Genomic DNA, 19,523 nt, shown 5'->3' on the forward strand with positions numbered 1-19,523 from the left:
AGACAGAGAGAGATCACAAGTAGGCAGAAAGGCAGGCAGAGAGAGAGAGAGAGGAGGAAGCAGGCTTCCTGCTGAGCAAAGAGCCCGATGTGGGACTCGATCCCAGGACCCCGAGATCATGACCTGAGCCGAAGGCAGCGGCTTAACCCACTGAGCCACCCAGGCGCCCCTCAATAACGGTTTTTAAAGATAACTTTATTGAGTCTCCATAATGTTTTATATAGTTTCCATGTGGCAGGTTTTCTCTAAATTTATTCATACATACTTGATATTTTTGATGCTATTGTAAATGGTGTCTTCTAAATTTCATTTTGATACTATTACATAGAAATAATGCATTAAAAAAATATAGTCCTTGTATCCAGGAATCTTGTTTTTTATTCAAATGGATTTTCACAAATCTTTTTTTTTTTTTAAAGATTATTTATTTGACACACAGAGAGAGAGATCACAAGTAAGTAGAGAGGCAGGCAGAGAGAGAGAGGGGGAAGCAGGCTCCCCGCTGAGCAGAGAGCCCAATATGGGACTCGATCCCAGGACCCTGAGATCATGACCTGAGCTGAAGGCAGCGGCTTAACCTACTGAGCCACCCAGGCGCCCGGATTTTCAAAAAATCTTAAGGATTTCCAATCATTTTGTATGTGAATAACGGAAGGTTTATTTCTTCTTTTTTCAATTCTTACAGCTCTGATTAAGCTATTATACCTCAGACATGTTATACAATCTTGGATAGAAGTGATAACAGTCTCTTTCCTGATCTCAAAGGGAAAGGTCTCAACCTGTCACCATTGATTATTATGTTTGCTACAGGGCTGCTGTAAATTTAGTAGTTCCTTTTCCATTTCTATTTGCTGAGTTTTTAGCATGAATGAACACCCAATTTTATCAAGTGATTTCTCAGCATCTATCAAGATTATGATTTTAATTATAAATTCAATTTCTTGAGTGCTACTTAAAATAAGGTCTGTGGACCACTGCTAATTTATAAGTCATATGTTCCCATTTATAATGAGTAAAGTACAACAAATGCTATCAGACTATCCTCTCTATTTGTAAATTATACCTTGCCTCATTCCCTAAATTTCTTCCCTTCCTTTCTGTATTTTCTGTACTTTGTCTCTTTGTGCAAAAATATGTTGGATATTTTCTTCTTCTTCTTCTTCTTTTTTTTTTTAAAGATTTTATTTATTTATTTGACAGAGAGAGATCACAGTAGAAGAGAGGAAGGGAAGAGATCACAGAGAGAGAGGAAGGGGAGCAGGCCCCCCGCTGAGGGACTCGATCCCAGGACCCTGAGATCATGACCTGAGCCGAAGGCAGCGGCTTAACCCACTGAGCCACCCAGGCGCCCCAGATATTTTCTTCTTATCCTTCAGGTCACTGCTATTCAAGGGCCATTCTACCACAAAATAAAATATCTTGTACCATAATGTAAATCAATGTATTCTTAATGCTAATTAAACTAAACAGTATGCTCAGTGTCAAATGTTGCTTTCTTTACATCCTGGCCTAAGTTTCATTATTTTGTGGACTGCTATTACACAGTTTGAAAAACAACAGTTGGTCCATACTCTCGCAGGACACACTTAGAACACTGTTCTAAGTCACTAATTCTCTCTGCAGCAATGTCTAATCTGTGGTTAAACCCAATGATTTTTAATTTTGGCTACTGTATTTTTTTATCCTAGATATTCCTTTTCCTTTTAATAGTTTCCAAACATCTGCCAAAATTCCTTATGTTTCCTTCTATTGATTGCCTTCAACATATTAAAAACAATGTTAACTTAAAGTCTCTTTGGTAACTCCATTTTCTGGAGCCCCTATGAATCTGTTTTTTATCTGTTGTTACACTTAATTTCCATTTCTGTTATCTAATGTCTTTCTGGGTCCTGTTATTTGGTTTTGCTTATGTATCAGATATACACAAAGAACTGTAGCAATAATTTGAGTCCCTGGATGATGCTCTCTTCCTCCAGATATATTTCATTCTGGATACTGGTTTCTTAATTATCCTCTTGTTTACTTTGGGCAGGCTGTTAAGGCAATTATCAATTCATGATATCCTTAATCTAATTTTGGGAATGGAAAAGATTTGAAGCTGGGCTTATATTCCTGTTAAGGGCCCGTTTGCTTCTTTTATACCCTCACTTAGATGTATCTCTTCAGGGTGATAACTCAAGGTGTGGGTAATTTATCAGCACCTCTAGACCACTAGACTCTAACCATGCTCCAAGAGTCTGTCAAAAGTACTCTTCTAGTCTAGTTTCTCATCATCCAAACTGCTTTTGGAATGAGTAGCAGATTCTATGTGAATCCACTCTCACCTTTGTGGACTTCCATCTTTCTCTAGATCTAGGCTCCACAAATCTTTACCTTCTTATTTGTTCTATAATGCATTCAAGCAGATGTTTTTAAGCCAATGTTTTTATATTCTGCTTAGCTTTTCTATTTGTCCTCAACAGGGTTCCCCCCCCCCTTAAATTAATGCTTCTGCCATCATCAGAAGCCCTTCCCATAATTCTCTGCCCATCATTATACAGTATCTTACATTCCTATACATGTCTGCTTCTTCTACCAATGAGCTCATGTAACAGGTACATGAGTTACTCTTGTTTCACCATCACCTACTACAGTGCTTAGCATATAACAGGTACTGACACAAACACTATGCTGAAGCCTCTCTTTAGTGAATATTTAAAACACATATATCACCTAGAGTATCAATACAGAATTTTTCTTTATATATCCTTGTTATTTTATAAATTTCAATGAATATGATAGTTTAAAAATTATAATTAAATGTAAATATGTAATAAGAAAAAAAAGAAAGTTTTCCTCTTACTCTTCTCTGATTTGAATGCTGCCTATTTCTGGCATACACAAGTATAATCAGTTTCCACATATAGTCTGGCTTTCTGTTCTTTCTGTAAGAACAACTAAGCAGGACTATGACTTTGAATAACAAAAGATGTATATTCAGTGCTAAATGTGCCAAAAGTCTCCCAACCCAACTTCGTATTTTGAAAAACTTCAAACACAAAAAGAGTTGAAAGTACAATGGATACCAATATTCCTTCTCTCTAGATTCAATAACCGCTGTTGTTTTGCTGTATTTGTTTTCTTTCTCTCACTCTCTAGTCTTTTAAAAGTTCTTGAACCAGGGGCTCTTGGGTGGCTCAGTCAGTTAAGTGTCTGCCTTCAGCTTAGGTCATTATCCCAGGGTCCTGGGATTGAACTGCTTCATAGGACTCTCTGCTCAGTGGGGAGCCTATTTTTCCTTCTCCCTTGCCCCACAATCATGCTCATGAACATGTATGCTCTCTCTCAAATAAATAAAATCTTAAAAAAAAATTCTTGAACCACTGAAAGTAACTTGTAGACTTGATACCCCCCCCTTTTTTATAAAGATTTTATTTGTCAGAGAGAGAGAGAGAGAGAGAGGGAGAGCACAAGCAGAGGGGAGTAGCAGGCTCCCCACTGAGCAGGGAGCCCCACAAGAGACTTGATTGTAGGACCCTGGGATCATGACCTGGGCCTAAGGCAGATGTTTAAATGACTATGCCATCCAGGTGTCCCTAAACTTGATATATTACTACTAAATACCTCAGCATGTATTTTCTAAGAACAAAGATATTTCATACAAAACCATACCATTTTCCCATTTCTAAAAATTAACAATTTCATCATTATCCAATTGATATTCAACAGATAACAATTACTTTCAAATGTCTTTAAACATTTGAACAGACAACAGATAACAAATACCATCAACTGTCTTTAAACAGCCTTAATGAGATAAAATTCATATACCATGACTTTAGCTATTTAAAGTATAAAGAGCTATTTGAAGTATAAAATTCAATGAGCTTTTTGTATATTCACAGAGATGTACAACCATCAAAATATGTAATTCCAGAACACTTTCATCATCTCACAAAGAAATCCTTTATCCATTAGCAATCACTACCTATTTCCTGTTCTAGTCCTAATACTAGGTAAAAACTGATCTAATTTCTGTGTCTATGGATTTGTCTATTCTAGATATCTCATGTATCATCAATTCTTATTTTTAATAGTCATTCTGTAAAGTTGCTGTGAACATTAAACTAGCAAATATGGAATCATTGTTCCTGGGGGAAACAATGTACTTCAGCATTATGGTTAGGGGACATTTTAAAACAGCAAAATTACCAAAATATGAAAAATGTGGCCTCCATCAAATTGTGAAAAGGATACCTCTTTATAGCATAAAGTGGAAACAAAAACCCCAAGTCTCAGGAAGCCTGGGTGGCTCAGTCAGTTAAGCATCTGCCTTTGGCTCAGGTCACAATCCCAGGGTCCTGGGATCAAGTCTCACATCCGGTTCCTTGTTCAGTGGGGTGGCTCCTTCTCTTCCTTTTACCTGCTGCCCTCCCACTTGTACACTTTCTCTCTGACAAATAAATACATAAAAAAAAGAAGTGACAGGGTTGCTTTGTTCAACTTCAGCTGAGAGATGACTCAGATCTTTTGCCACTCTGTGCATGTCTGTGAGTGATCATGAAAGTGCCCGAAGTATTAATTTTGGGGTTATAATAAATTTTAGTGAGTAAGAAAATCTGCAAATGCAAATAATGAGAATCTAATGTAAATGAATCATACCAATATGTAGTATTTCGTGATTGGCTACTTTCACCTTATATAATGTTTTGAAGGTTCATCCATTTTGTAGCATTTATCAGTACTTCACTCCTTTTTATTGCTGAATTATGTTTATCCATCCATCAGTTGATGGACATTTGCATTGTGTCTACTTTTTGGCTATTATGACTGTTATTATGAACATTTATATAAAAATTTTTATGTGGACATATGTTTTTGTTATCTCTTGGGTATATATACCTAGGTATGGAATTGCTAGATTATACAGTAACTATGCTTAACCTTCTGTGGAATCGCCAGATTGTTTTCCAAAGCAACTGGGCCATTTTATATTCCTGCCAGCAGTGTATGAGTGTTCCAATTTCTTCACATCTTTGCCAGCACTTGTTATTATTCATCTTTTTCACTTCAGCCATCCTAGTGGGTATAAAGTAGTATCTCACTGTGGTTTTGTTTTTCATTTCCCTGACGGTTAATGATGTTGAGTATCTTTTCATGGGCTTACTGGCCACTTTTAGCTCTTCTCTGGAGCAATGTCTATTCAGAGATATTGCCCATTTGAAAAATCAGGTTATTTGCTTTTTTTTTTTTTTTTAAAGATTTTATTTATTTATTTGACAGAGAGAAATCACAAGTAGATGGAGAGGCAGGCAGAGAGAGAGAGAGAGAGAGGGAAGCAGGCTCTCTGCTGAGCAGAGAGCCCGATGCGGGACTCGATCCCAGGACTCTGAGATCATGACCTGAGCCGAAGGCAGCGGCTTAACCCACTGAGCCACCCAGGCGCCCGGTTATTTGCTTTTTTATCATTAAGTTGTAAGAGTCAAATGTCTTTTAGGTTACTGTGGTTTTCTTTGAACAAAAGTGCAATTAAGGTTCACACATTGTATTTGGTTGTTTCCTCATCTCTTCTAAATTAGAATCATCCTGCTTCTTTTATTTATTTATTTATTTTTTAAAATTTTATTTATTTGTCATAGAGAGAGAAGCGAGAGCAAGCACAGGCAGACAGAGTGGCAGGCAGAGGCAGAGGGAGAAGCAGGCTCCGTGCCAAGCAAGGAGCCCGATGTGGGACTCGATCCCAGGACGCTGGGATCATGACCTGAGCCGAAGGCAGCCGCTTAACCAACTGAGCCACCCAGGCATCCCATCCTGCTTCTTTTAAATGTCCTTGACTTTTTGAAGAGTAGAGCCCATTTTATTCATTTTTTAAAATTTTTATTTGACAGAGAGAGAGAGAGAGAGAGTAAGAATGTGCACACACAAGCAGGAGGAGCACCATGTAGTTGGAAGGAGAGAAGTAGGCTTCCCGCTGAGCAGGGAGCCCAAAGCAGGGTTTGAGCAAGGTTTGAACTCTGGGATCATGACCTGAGCTGAAGGCAGATGCTTAACCGACTGAGCTATCCAGGCACCCTGAGTCAGTTTTGTTTGAGAATATCTTATATTTGTTGATCTGTGTTTCCCCAAAATGTTGTTTGTTTTTTTTGGGAGGGGAGTTCATGTGCGGAGAGAGGCAGACGGAAAGAATCTCAAATAGACTCCCCGCCCAACACAGAGCTCAACCTCATCACCCTGAGATTATGACCTGAGCCGAAATCAAGAGCTGGATGCTTAACTGACTAAACCATGCAGGAGACCCCAAAATGTTGTTTAAATATATCTCTGTCCGCTACATTTCCAGTTAAATTAAACACTGCATCTAAAGGTTTAATTAGAATCAGGTTAACATTTTTGGCAAGAATAATTCATAGGTTTTGTTTATTTCATATTGTATCACATCACAAAAAGTGGAACCGAACTTCAAAAAGAATTTAAAGAAAAGATTAAGAAATAATTTAAGAAATAGTGACTAAGAAATAGTGTAGTATTTTCTAGTTTTCATAAAGCAGCTCTACTCTAAAGTAGGAGCAATAACAGATAAAACAAAAATAATAAATAGGCATATCTAGATTTATGAAATAGAAACTAAACAGAAATATAAAGATGATTATAGGGGTGAAGCTATGGGCCTACTCAATTCTGGGTCTGAAATCAGGCAGTGACAGCCAGGACATAAGTTTCTAGGAAATAACAAGAACTAAAAGTGCTCCACTCAAACAGAACTAGTTTGGGGCACCTGGGTGGCTTAGTCAGTTAAGCCTTCGGCTTAGGTCATGATCCCAGGATCCTGTGATTGAGCCCTTGTATCGGGCTTCTTGCTCAGCAGGAAACCTGCTTCTCCCTCTCCGTCTGATTGTGCTCTCTCACTGTCAAATAAATACAAACCTTAAAAAGAAAAAAAAAAAAAAAAGAAAAAGAAACCTCACTGGTTCTCTTAAAAACAAACAAACAAAACACCAAACCAAACCAAACCAAACCAAACAAAAACAAATGGAACTAGTTCATTCCTTGAAGATGTGAGTTGGAATGCAATACCTTGGCTTCTAAAAAGCAATTATAAATTTGCTAGCAATAGTTTAAGATTTTTAGAAAGTTACAGAACTATGAAGGATAAGACTTTCATTAATGTCTCAAGTGCAGGAAATGAAACAAGTTAACAACTGACTCAGTAACTTGATCTTTGATATCCTTAATCTAAGCTACCATTTTTTTTTAATTTTTAAAAATTATTTTTATTTATTTATTTGAAAGATCAGAAGTAGTCAGAGAGTCAGGCAGAGAGAGAGAGAGGAGGAAGCAGGCTCCCTGCTGAGCAGGGGCTCAGGACCCTGAGACCATGACCTGAGCCGAAGGCAAAGGCTTTAACACACTGAGCCACCCAGGCGCCCCATAAGCTACCATTTTTATGCTTGTTCTTACATGGGAGGGTGGAGAGACAACAGGAAACCTACTAGACAGAAAGAGGTAAATAAAGAAGAAAGAAGGGAAGCAACTAAAAAACTCAAAAAGGAAACAGAACAGAACCTATTCAAAACAAACATATCAAGAAGACACATAAAGAAGAAATAAAAAACACTAAAAAGAAACCAAACTAACAAAAATCAACAATTAGAATAAAAATTCAGCTTCTTTGGAAGATGGCTGAGTAGGGGACTCTTAGTTTCATTTAGTCCATGAAATTTAGCTAGATAGATATCAAACTCAACCAGACATCTAAAAAAGAATTGCTGCAATTCTACAAATAGAAAAGTGACCACTTTTTGCAAGGCAGCAGGCGAAGAGAAGTGAATCTGAGGTGATGCATTAGAATATAAAGAGTGGGGGAAGGGCACTCCCATAAGCTGGCTACGGGAAAGTGATAAAGATCAAAGTATAAAATTGGAACTTTTAGAAATATGCTCTGGTAGGGGATATCTTTGCCTTAAAAGGTGCTCAGGTGGCAAAGGAGGTGGAGTCCTGGATGGGACAGTGTGGTCTCAGGATCCCTGGGGTCACAGAAAGAAGAGGGGTGCCTGAGTGCAGCAGAGTTCCCAAGTGTTGTGAAACAATATTAGAATAATTGGGGTCCCAGAGGAAGCGAAAAGAGAGCAAGAGACAAACAGAAAGCCCAGAAGGTATATTTGAGCAAATTATAGTTGAGAACTTCCCCAGTCTGGGGAAGGAAAGAGGCACTTGAGTCCAGGAGGCAAAGAGAACCTCCATCAAAAATCAATAAAAATAGGTCAACACCTTGACATATAATAGTGAAGTTTGCAAATTTCAAAGACAAAGAGAAAATCCTGAAAGCAGATTGGGACAAAAGGTCATCAACCTATAGAGGAAGAAAGATAAGGCTGGCAGTAGACCTATCCACAGAGACTTGGCAGGCCAGAAAGGACTTGCATGATATATTCAGGGTGCTAAATGAGAAAAATATGCAGCCAAGAATGCTTAATCCAGCAAAGCTATCATTCAGAACAGAGAGGTAAAGAGCTTATAGCACAAACAGAAACTAAAAGAATTTGTGATCACTAAACCAGCCTGCAAGGAATATTAAAAAGGGATCCTTTAAGTGAAGAGAGAGCCCAAAAGTAACACAGACAATATACAGAAACAGTGACTTTACAGGTAATACAATGGCACAAAATTCATATCTTCCAATAGTTACTCTGAATGTAAATGGGCTAAATGCCCCAATCAGATTGAACAAAAAACCAAAATCCATAGATATGTTGTCTACAAGAGACTCATTTCACACCCAAAGACACCTAAAGATTTAAAGTGAGGTGGGGCAGGGGGATCGGCTGGGTGGCTCAGTTGGTTAAGAGGCTGCCTTTGCCTCTGGTTGTGATCTCAGGGTCCTGAGATCGAGCCCCATGTCGAGCTCCCTGCTCATTGGGGAGTCTGCTTGTTATGCTACCTCTGCTGCTCCCCAGATTGTGCTCTCTCACTCACATAATCTCTCAAATAAATAAATAAAATCTTAAAAAAAGAAAGAGAAAAGAAAAGAAGTGAGGGGGCAGAGGACCATTTATCATGATAATGGACACCAAAAGAAAGTTGGGGTAGCCATCCTTGTATCAGACAAAACAGATTTTAAACTAAACACTGTAATAAGAGATGAAGAAGGTCACTATGTCATAATTAAAGGGTCTATCCAATAAGAAGATCTAGGAATTATAAATATTTATGTCCCTAACATGGGAGCAGCCTGTCATCCAATTAGCAAAATTAAAGAAACCCATTGATAATAATACAACAATAGCAGAGGACTTTAACACCCCATTCACAACAATGGACAGATCTTCTAAGCAGAAGATCAACAAGGAAACAAGGGCTTTGAATGAAAAAATGGGCCAGATGGACTTCAAAGATACATTCAGAGCATTCCATTCTAAAGCAACAGAATGGAACATTCTCCAGAACAGATCACATACTGGGTCACAAATCAGGTCTCAACTGGTACCAAAAAACAGGAATTATTACCTGCATATTTTCATACCACAATGCTTTTTAAAACTTGAATTGAGTTACAAGAGGGAATTTGGAAGGAAAACAAATGCATGGAGGTTAAAAACCATCTTTTTAAAGAACGAATGGGTCACCCAGGAAATTATAAGAATTTTTAAAATTCATGGAAACAAATGAAAATGAAAACACAACTGTTTAAAACCTTTGGGATGCAGCAAAGGCAGTTCTAAGAGGGAAGTATATAGCAATATAAGCCTTTCTTAAGAAACAGAAAGGTTTCAAATAAACAACATAACCCTACACCTAAAGGAACTGGAGAAAGAACACAAATAAACCCTAACCCAAGCAGGAGAAGAGAATAAAGATTAGAGCAGAAATCAACGATATAGAAATAAAAACAAAACAAAGCAAGAATAAAAATCAGGGAAACTAAGAACTGGCTCTTTGAAAGACTAAGATTGATAAACCCCTGGTTTATCAAAAAGAAAAGAGAAAGGACCCAAATTAATAAAGTCATGAATTGAAGGAGAGATCACAACCAACACTGAAGAAATACAAACAATTATAAGCAATTATGCCAACAAAAGAGGCAATCTGGAAGAAATGGATACATTCCTAGAAACATATAAACTGCCAAAACTGAAAAAGGAAGCAGCAACAGAAAACCTGAACAGACCCATACCCAGCAAAGAAATTGAAGCAGTAATCAAAAGTCTCCCAACGAAAAAGAGTCCAGGGCCAGACAGCTTCCCAGGGGAATTCCACCAAACATTTAAAGAAGAATTAATACCTATTCTTCTGAAGCTGTTTCAAAAAATAGAAATGGAAGGAAAACTTCCAAACTTGTTTATGAGGCCAGCATTACCTTAATCCCCAAACCTGACAAGGATTCCACCAAAAAGGAGAATTACAGAACAATATCCCTAAGGAACATGGATGCAAAAATTCTCACCAAGATACTAGCCAGTTACATTCAACAATATATTAAAAGGATTTTCACCACGACCAAGTGGGATTTATTCCTGGGCTGTAGGGGTGGTTCAACATCTGCAAATCAGTGTGATATACAATGTTAATAAAAGAAAGGACAAGAACCATCTGATCCTCTAAATAAACAAAGAAAAGACATGTGACAAAATACAGCATCCTTTCTTGAATAAAACTTTCCACAGTGTAGGGATAGAGGGAACAATACTCCAATGTCATAAAAGTCATATATGAAAAACCCACAGCAAATATCATTTTCAACGGGGAAAATCTAAGAGCTTTTCCCCCTAAGCTCAGGAACACAAGAAGGATGTCTACTCTTGCCACTGTTGTTAAACATAGTACTAGAAGTCCTAGCCTCAGCAGTCAGACAACAAAAAGAAATAAAAGATGTCCGAATAGGCAAAGAAGTCAAATTCTCACTCTCTGCAAAGACATGATACTCAATGTGGAAAGACCAAAAGACTCCACCCCAAAATTGCTAGGACTCATACAGGATTTCAGCAACATGGCAGGATATAAAACCAATGCACAGAAATCAGTTGTATTTCTATACACTAACAATGCGACAGAAGAAAGAGAAGTTAAGGAATCGATCCCATTTATAATTGCACCAAAACCCAGAAGATACTGAGGAATAAACCTAGCCAAAGAGGTAAAGGATTTGCACTCTGAAAACTATAGAACACTCATGGAAGAAATTGAAGAAGACACAAAGAAACAGAAAAACATTCCATGCTCCCGGGTTGGAAGAACAAATATTGTTAAAAGGTCTATGCTTCCCAGATCAATCTACACATTCAATGCAATCGCTATCATAATACTATCAACATTTTTCACAGAGCTGGAACAAAGATAATCCTAAATTTGTATGGAACCAGAAAAGACCTCAAATAGCCAGAGGAATATTGAAAAGAAAACCAAGGTGGAGGCATAACAATTTCAGATTTCAAATTCTATTACAAAGCTGTAATCAACAAGAAAGTATCGTACTGGCCCAAAAACAGATACACAGATCAGTGGAATAGAAAAGAGAACCCAGAAACGGACTCTCAAGTCTATGGTCAACTAATCTTTGACAAAGCAGGAAAGAATATCTAATGGAAAAAAGACAGTCTCTTCAACAAACAGTGTTCAGAAAATTGGACAGCCACATGCGGAAGAATGAAACTGGACCATTTTCTTACATTATGCACAAAAATAAACTCAAAATGATAGAAAGACCTAAATGTGAGATAGGAATTCATCAAAATCTTAGACAAGAACACAGATAGCAACCTTTGTAACCTTGGTTGCAGTAATTTCTGGCTAGACATATCTCCAGAGGCAAGGGAAACAAAGCCAAAAAGGAGTTATTGGGACTTCATTAAGATAAAAACCTTTTGCACAGCAAAGGACACAGTCAGCAAAACCAAAAGACATCCTACAGAATAGGAGAAGATACTTGCAAATATTTTATCAGACAAAGGGTCAGTACGCAGAATCTATAAAGAACTCACCAAATGCAACATCCAAAGACCAAGTGATCCAATCAAGAAATGGGCATAAGACTTGAACAGACATTTCTCCAAAGACAAACAGATAGCTAGCAGAAGCATGAAAAAATATTTAACATCACTCAGCATCAGGGAAACACAAATCAAAACCACAATGAGATACCACCCCACAATTAACAAGTCAGGACACAACACACGTTGGTGAGGATGCAGAGAAAGGAAAACCCTCTTACACTGCTGGTGGGAATGTAAGTGGTACAGACACTCTCAAAAATAATAGGGAGGTTCCTCAAAAAGTTGAAAATAGGGGCGCCTGGGTGGCTTAGGGATTAAAGCCTCTGCCTTTGGCTCAGGTCATGATCTCAGGGTCCAGGGATCGAGCCCTGCATTGGGCTCTCTGCTCAGCAGGGAGCCTGCTTCCCCCTCTCTCTGCCTGCCTCTCTGCCTACTTGTGATCTCTGTCAAATAAATAAATAAATAAATAATAAAATCTTTTAAAAAGTTGGAAATAAAACTATCCTACGGCCCAGCAATTACACTACTAAGTGTTTACCCCAAGGATACAAATGCAGTGATCTGAAGGGGCACCTGCACCCCAATGTTAATAGCAGCAATATCCACAATAGCAGCAATATCCACAATAGCCAAACTACGGAAAGAGTCCAGATGTCTATGAATAGATAAAGGAGAGGTAGTAAACACACATAAACACACACACACACACACACACACACACACCCAGTAAAATATTACTCAGATATCAAAAAAGAAATCTTACCATCTGCGATGACATGGATGGAACTAGAGGATATTATGCTAAGAAAATTACTCAGTCAGAGATATATGATTTCACTCATATATGGAATTTAAGAAACGAAGCAGAAAAGCATAGAGGGAGGGAGGGAAAAATAAAACAAGAAGAAATCAGAGAGGGAGACAAACCGTAAGAGACTCTTAAGCATAGGAAACAAACTGAGGATTGCTGGAGGGGAGGGAGCTAGGAGATGGGGTAACTGGGTGATGGACATTAAAGAGGGCATGTGATGTAATGAGCACTGGGTGTTATGTAAGACTGATGAGTCACTGAATCCTACCTATGAAACTAATAAAACACTATATGTTAATTAATTGAATATCAATTTAAAAAAAGAATGAGAATTCATTCAAGGAAAAACAAATTTTATATAACAGCCAAACATTAAAATAGTCAAAGAGTTCAATGAAGCAATAACATCTATGAAATAAGAACTGAAATGAAATAAAAACATGTAAAGATGAAAAAATCCATTACAAATCTTAGACACGATGCTCATAGTCACAGAAATTGTCCTGCAACTGCAAGGGAGAAGAAAATTAGTTGTTGTACATAAAGGAACACGGTGGAAAATACAGAACTTGGGGAATTCCACTTCAAGTAATAGCATTCTAGGTAATCAGACTAATCTTCCCACTAAAAAAACTAGAAAGGCTAAAAAAATATAACATTACCTGTTTAAAACATGCAAGAACAAGGCATTGAGGAATTAAGAAGTTAATATCCAGGAGAAAGAAAAACTCAGAGTCTATTTTGAAAAGTTTCTCAAGGTACAAGCATCAACCTGGAAGAGATGGTTGACAGGACAAGAAGCTATGCAGAGCTTTCAATAGACTCACTGTGCTCAGGAGACAAAAACTAGAGTTCAGAACCTGTAAAGATGAGGACCAATGTAAAAACCCACACTTCAGACTGGGACCTTAAAGGGTCATGTACTAGGAATAAGGGGAAAATGGTATATAAGAAATAAGCTAGCCCTGGCAGGAATTAAAACCACAGCTTCAAACTGGCTCAATTCTTGAAGGCATTAAAATGATCTTACACTGCTAGTGGGGAAAGGTGCCTGTCAAAGGTAAAACTCTCGAGACAGCCAGCATCCTAGGCCTCAAATTGCTTTAAATTATCTACATACAATGTCCAACTCTCACTGAAAAATAATTTGGCCTATGTGAACACTAAACTATATGTCAAAAAAAAAATAGGAAAACATCAGATAATACAAAGAGATCCATAAGGGTCCAGATAATGGAGTTACTAGGCAGAGACTTTAAAAAAAACTATGACTAAGATCTTAAAGAAAAAAAGACAAGATTGAGATTTTTTTTTTTTTTTTTTAGCAGAGAATAGAAACTATAAAGCAGGACCAAATGGATATTCTAAAACTAAAAAATAAGATTAAACTGTGAATTTAATGATTGGCTCAGTACCAGATTAGACCCTATGAAAGAAAAACATCCATGAACCAGAAGAGAGCTCAGAAGAAAATACCCGTGAGTATCAAAAGAATACACATAGAAAGGAGTTTAAGTTATGGTTTGTACAGTGAAATAAACAGCTTATAGGGAGCTGGGAGTCAAAGGGGTAAAAAGTTGATGGGCAGAAGCACTATTTGAAGAGACAATGGCTGAGACTTTCTAAAATTAATGAATGAATGAGAGATGTAAGTATTTCTGTGACTCCCATCCCAAATAACACAACGAAACTGTTCACACTGAGGCCCCAACAAAGTATAATTGCTGAAAACGAAAAACAAAGAGAAAAATCTTTAAAGCTGCCAAAGGAAAAAAGAGACTCCTTTCAAAGAAGCAAGAATAAGACTTAAGTGGTCCAAACTCTCAGAAGGCTTAAAGAAAACAAGGAAGCCAGGAAAAATGTAGGTCCCCTAAAAACAATGTTGAATTAGCAGACTCTAGACTCTCTAGACTTCCTATTAACTAAACAAGAAAGTGGAGTAAGTCATACATTGGTACTTTAGCAGAAACTATTCCTGATACAATGTTTAATAGGACTCAGGGAAGAAGAGATGGGAAATAATAGGGCTTAAAAGATATAAGTAGTGAAAATTTTCCTACACTAAAGAAAGATTGAATTATTAGAGTAAATATTATAGGTATATGAACAATGTAGGTACTAAGCAGGAGGAAAAAATATACATGTCTGTATATTCACACCTGACTAGGACATAATAAAGTTGCAGGGAACCAAGGTATCAGGTAAAATCTTAAAGCCTACTAAGGAAAGAACAGTCTACTTATAAAGGAATAAAAATTAGACTCAATAGAAAAAATTCCGTAGCTATACAACCTGGATATAAAGCCAAAAAAATAAAGTACAAAGAAAGAAATTTACAGGCTAATTTTATCTAGAAATATATATGCAAAGATCTTAAAATATTAGAACAGAAATCAACACTGTATTTTACAAAATAATCACAATTAAGTAGTAAATTTCATCCAAAAATTTACTCATGATTCAACACTAGAAAGTTAACGGATGAAATAAACATTTTCAAATTTAAAAAATACATATGATTATCTCAATAAATGCATAAAAGTCATTTATAAAATTTAATATTCCATAATAAAAATATGAGCAAGGTAAGGAGACAGAGGTTCAAAAGGAAACCTATTAAAAACAAAAAAGCAAACATTATCCTTAACGGTGAGTTTTCAGAAGCAATCTGATGAAAGCCAGGAGCAATACAAGGATGCTGGTTATCTATGCTGGCTTATTTGTACATAGGACTGTCAGCATGAAACACAACAGAACTTCAACTAAACCACTGGAACAAATTAAGTCTGACTTATCCTGGATATAAAAGATGGAAAAGTACTTCATGGAGATATTTATAAAACATTATTTAGGGCAAAAAAGGTTCAAATTCTCATGAAGTTCTAATAAAAATCCCAGTAAGTCTTTTTTATAAAGGGTAAATGTAACAAAGGCAATTCTGAAGAATAGCAATGTGTGGAGGCTATTGACATAGCAGGTATCAGAATTTACTAAAAAGACAGTGTAGGGGTGGCTGGGAAACTCAGTCAGTTAAGAGTCTGACTCAATTTCAGTTCAAGTCATGATCTCAGGGTTGTTAGCAGGGGTCCCTCAGCATGGAGCCTGCTTGAGATTCTCTCCTCCCCCCTCTGCCCCTCCTTCTGCTTGTTCTAAAATAAATAAAATGATCTTTAAAAAAAAAAAAAAAAAGGACAGAGTGGTGCTAGCATATTAATAGAAAAACCAACAGAACAGATAGGAAAGTCCCCCGAATAGAATCACACATTTAGGAAAACTTAATAGGATGCAGATAGCATTATAAACTAGTACAGAATAGATAAATTAATGGTACTGGGATAATTATCCCCATGGAGGGGGGGATTATAATCTCTATTTTGCACTGATTTTGTACAACGGAGTCAGTTCCAGGTAGATTAAAGATATTAATGTGAAATGCAGAATATATTTTTTTAAAGATTTTATTTATTTGAGAGACAGAGATCACAAGCAGGCAGAGAGGCAGGCAAAGAGAGAGGAAGGGAAGCAGGCTCCCTGCCGAGCAGAGAGCCCAATGCGGGGTTCAATCCCAGGACCCCGGGATCATGACCTAAGCCCAAGGCAGAGGCTTTAACTACTGAGTCACCCAGGCGCTCCAGAAAGGGTTTCTTAACCAAGACATAAAAAACACAAAGTATGAAAATTTTCGCTATAAATTAGAAGTATCTGTACAACAAAAGTGAACATGAATGTAAATAAAGTAGACAAGCCACAGACTGAAAGAAATTGAAAACATACAAACAAAAATATAATTAGTATGAACAAAGGACTCTTTTTTTTTTTAAAAAAAGATTTTATTTATTTATTTGACAGAGAGAAATCACAAGTAGATGGAGAGGCAGGCAGAGAGAGAGAGAGGGAAGCAGGCTCTCTGCTCAGCAGGACTCGATCCCAGGACTCTGAGATCATGACCTGAGCCGAAGGCAGCGGCTTAATCCACTGAGCCACCCAGGCGCCCTGAACAAAGGACTCTTAACAAGTTGATAAGCAAACCTAAAGCCAATAAAGAAGTGGGCAAAAAATATCAACAGGAAAATTCCAAATGGCTAATTTAATATTCAAAAAGATGCTCAATCTTATTACTAACCAGAAGTGCGAATTAAAAATTAAATATCATTCCACATCCATTAGACTGGCAAATATATAACTAAAAAATAACATCATCAGTGTTAGAATGAATGTAGAGAAACTGAAACAGCTAGTGAAAATGTAAAAACTGGTATATAACCACTTTGGGGAGCAATGCGGCAGTAGTTAGTACTTGAAGTTAAGTGTACCTCCCACCAAGTAATTCACTTCCATTAACACATTATTAGAAAATCCCTTGAAAATGTGGACAAGGAGAAAGGCACAAGAACGGTCACTGCAGGGGTGCCTGGGTGGCTTAGGTCATGATCTTGGGGTCCTGGAATCAGGCCCTATATTAGGCTCCCTGCTCTGTGGGGAGTCTGCTTCTCCCTCTCCCTCCCTTCCTCCACCCTGCTGATGCGTGCGTGCTCAAGCTCTCTCGCTCTCTCTCAAATAAATAAATAATCTTAAAAAAAAAAAAAAAAGAATGGTCACTGCAGCAGTTTTTAATACATAATTAATACTTTAATACTTAGAATAGTTTGTTTTTATATAATAGAATATCCTACGGCAATTAGAATGAGCAACAGCTGTATGTATGAACAAGCTAAATCTCAAATCAATAGTATGTAATGGAAAAACATTTTGCAAAATGATACATACTTTGAATATATTTATTTAAACTCTGAAAACACACTAAACACTATATATACATATATATAAAACAAACAAACTTAAGGACCAAGGTATAAAGTATAAAAACATAACTGGGTACACTAAACAGCAAACAGGGACAGTAGTTACAGCAAGAAATAGTGGGAGGCTTAACTGTTTCTGTAATTTTAATTTTTAAAAAATATTTTATTTGGGGTGCCTGGGTGGCTCAGTGGGTTAAAACCTCTGCCTTCAGCTCAGGTCATGATCCTGGGGTCCAGGGAAAGAGCCCTGCATCGAGCTCTCTGCTCCGCAGGGAGCCTGCCTCTCTGCCTACTTGTGATCTCTGTCTGTCAAATAAATAAATAAATAAATCTTAAAAAAAAAAAAAAAGATTTATTTGACAAAGAGCAGAGCGAGAAAGCGAGAGCAGGGTGAAGGGCAAAGGGAGAAGCAGACTCCCTGCTGAGCAGGGAGCCCAATGCAGGGCTCCATCCCTGAACTCTGGGATCATGACCTGGGCCCAAGGTAGACCCTAAACTGACTGAGCTACTCAGGTGCCCCTGGAAAAATTTTCTTAAAGCTAAGTGTGAATACACAAGTATTCACTCTTACACTCTACCAGTCTACGTGTTTAAAATTCACAATGAAAAAAAGTGGGAAAATGGTTAATTTTACACAAACAGAACTTTAACAAGATGCCAAAGTATAAAACCTGTCTTCCAAAGAATTGTCCAAAAATTAAAAAAAAAAAATCAAATCTCGCATAAAAAAGGTAGCAGAAAGTGTCGCCCAGCTTAACAGTATAATTAAAGCTTTTATTTGTTATATATCTATCCATAGCTATTAAATTAAGTTGCTAATGTGTTCAAGCATCTTGATACTTAAATAAGGATTACAAGATTTTAGAACATTGCAGAAATACTTTCCAGCATATTAGGGATTTTCTAAACCTACTATGATAGGCGATCTGCCATTCGAATCTCATCTAAATTTCGATGTCCAGATCGACCCAACACGAAGCACACAAGCATGTGAAATTCTTCTCCTTCATTCTCTTTTACCCTTTTCCCCATTAAACACTCATTAAAAACAAAAAACACGCAGGCCTTAGAAAAGTGACACACTTTTCTGCACCCAAAGTCCATCCATAAGCCTTGCAGTTAACAACTCCCGCTTTCAAGTTGCTTCTCCAATCCAAAACATTGCTGAGTTATGCTGAAAAACAACGCAAAATGTAGAGTCTTGGGTTCCAGTTGCGTAAAAGCGACCTTTTGGGCTTTCACCAACTTCTCGAGAGGTTGTCGAAAGCTCTGGGGAGACTTTGCTCCCTGTCCAGCCGGTGCTGGGCAAATGCCAGCTATTCTCATCAGCGAAAAGACCAAAAGTCTAACGCTTTTAAGAGGGTCAAGCGGTTCTGTCTCGGTGTTCCGCTACTAGAAAGGAGCAGGAAGCCGCCCCCTTTCTCCCAAGCTCGGGGACCCAGTGAGGCTCCCAGGGGCTCCATGGAGACTATCTGCATCGAGAACCGTCGAGTCAGAAGCAGCTGTCTGACATCGAAATTCCCCACACTCGCGTCTCGTCCCTACCTTGAACCCCTCAACGTTGAGGGCTGGTTGAGAGGGGGAGGGGACACCGCAGCGCAACAACGGCCTCAACCGTCTCCTGCCAAGTCCCCCCTCCGGCCCACCAAACCCGCGGCCAGAAAAATCCCACACTCACTGGAAAGTGGGCCCAGGTCCTGGTCCTGGCCCGGCCCCAGGAATTCGGCGGGTCTCCCAGGGTTTCGGGGGAGGAGGTGGCTGGGAAGCCATCTCCTCCACCTCCGCTCGGCTCCCGGTTCGCGCTGGGACTCTCCAGGTCCGGATACACTAGCCCCTTGCGCGCCAGGCACAATGGGCAGAACACCGAGTCCTCCACCCCGCCCTCCCCGGCATTTAGGTTGTCGTTTGTAGTTCTTTGCCAGCCGGGACCTGAGGAAAGGAGGA

At 38.2% G+C, this 19,523-nt stretch overlaps 1 protein-coding gene across 1 annotated transcript in view; it reads right to left on the minus strand.

The window, feature by feature from the left end:
* Positions 1-19,406, minus strand: part of PEX13 (peroxisomal biogenesis factor 13) — a 26,707-nt gene extending 7,301 nt beyond the window's left edge. Inside the window, exon 1 of the mRNA XM_059406014.1 lies at positions 19,258-19,406. Within this exon, the coding sequence (XP_059261997.1) occupies positions 19,258-19,349 (92 nt within the window). The 5' untranslated portion in view covers positions 19,350-19,406. The remainder of the gene's footprint in view (positions 1-19,257) is intronic.
* Positions 19,407-19,523: the final 117 nt, after the last annotated feature.

Source organism: Mustela nigripes, chromosome 7, assembly GCF_022355385.1.
Source record: "Mustela nigripes isolate SB6536 chromosome 7, MUSNIG.SB6536, whole genome shotgun sequence".
Classification (NCBI taxonomy): Eukaryota; Metazoa; Chordata; class Mammalia; order Carnivora; family Mustelidae; genus Mustela; species Mustela nigripes.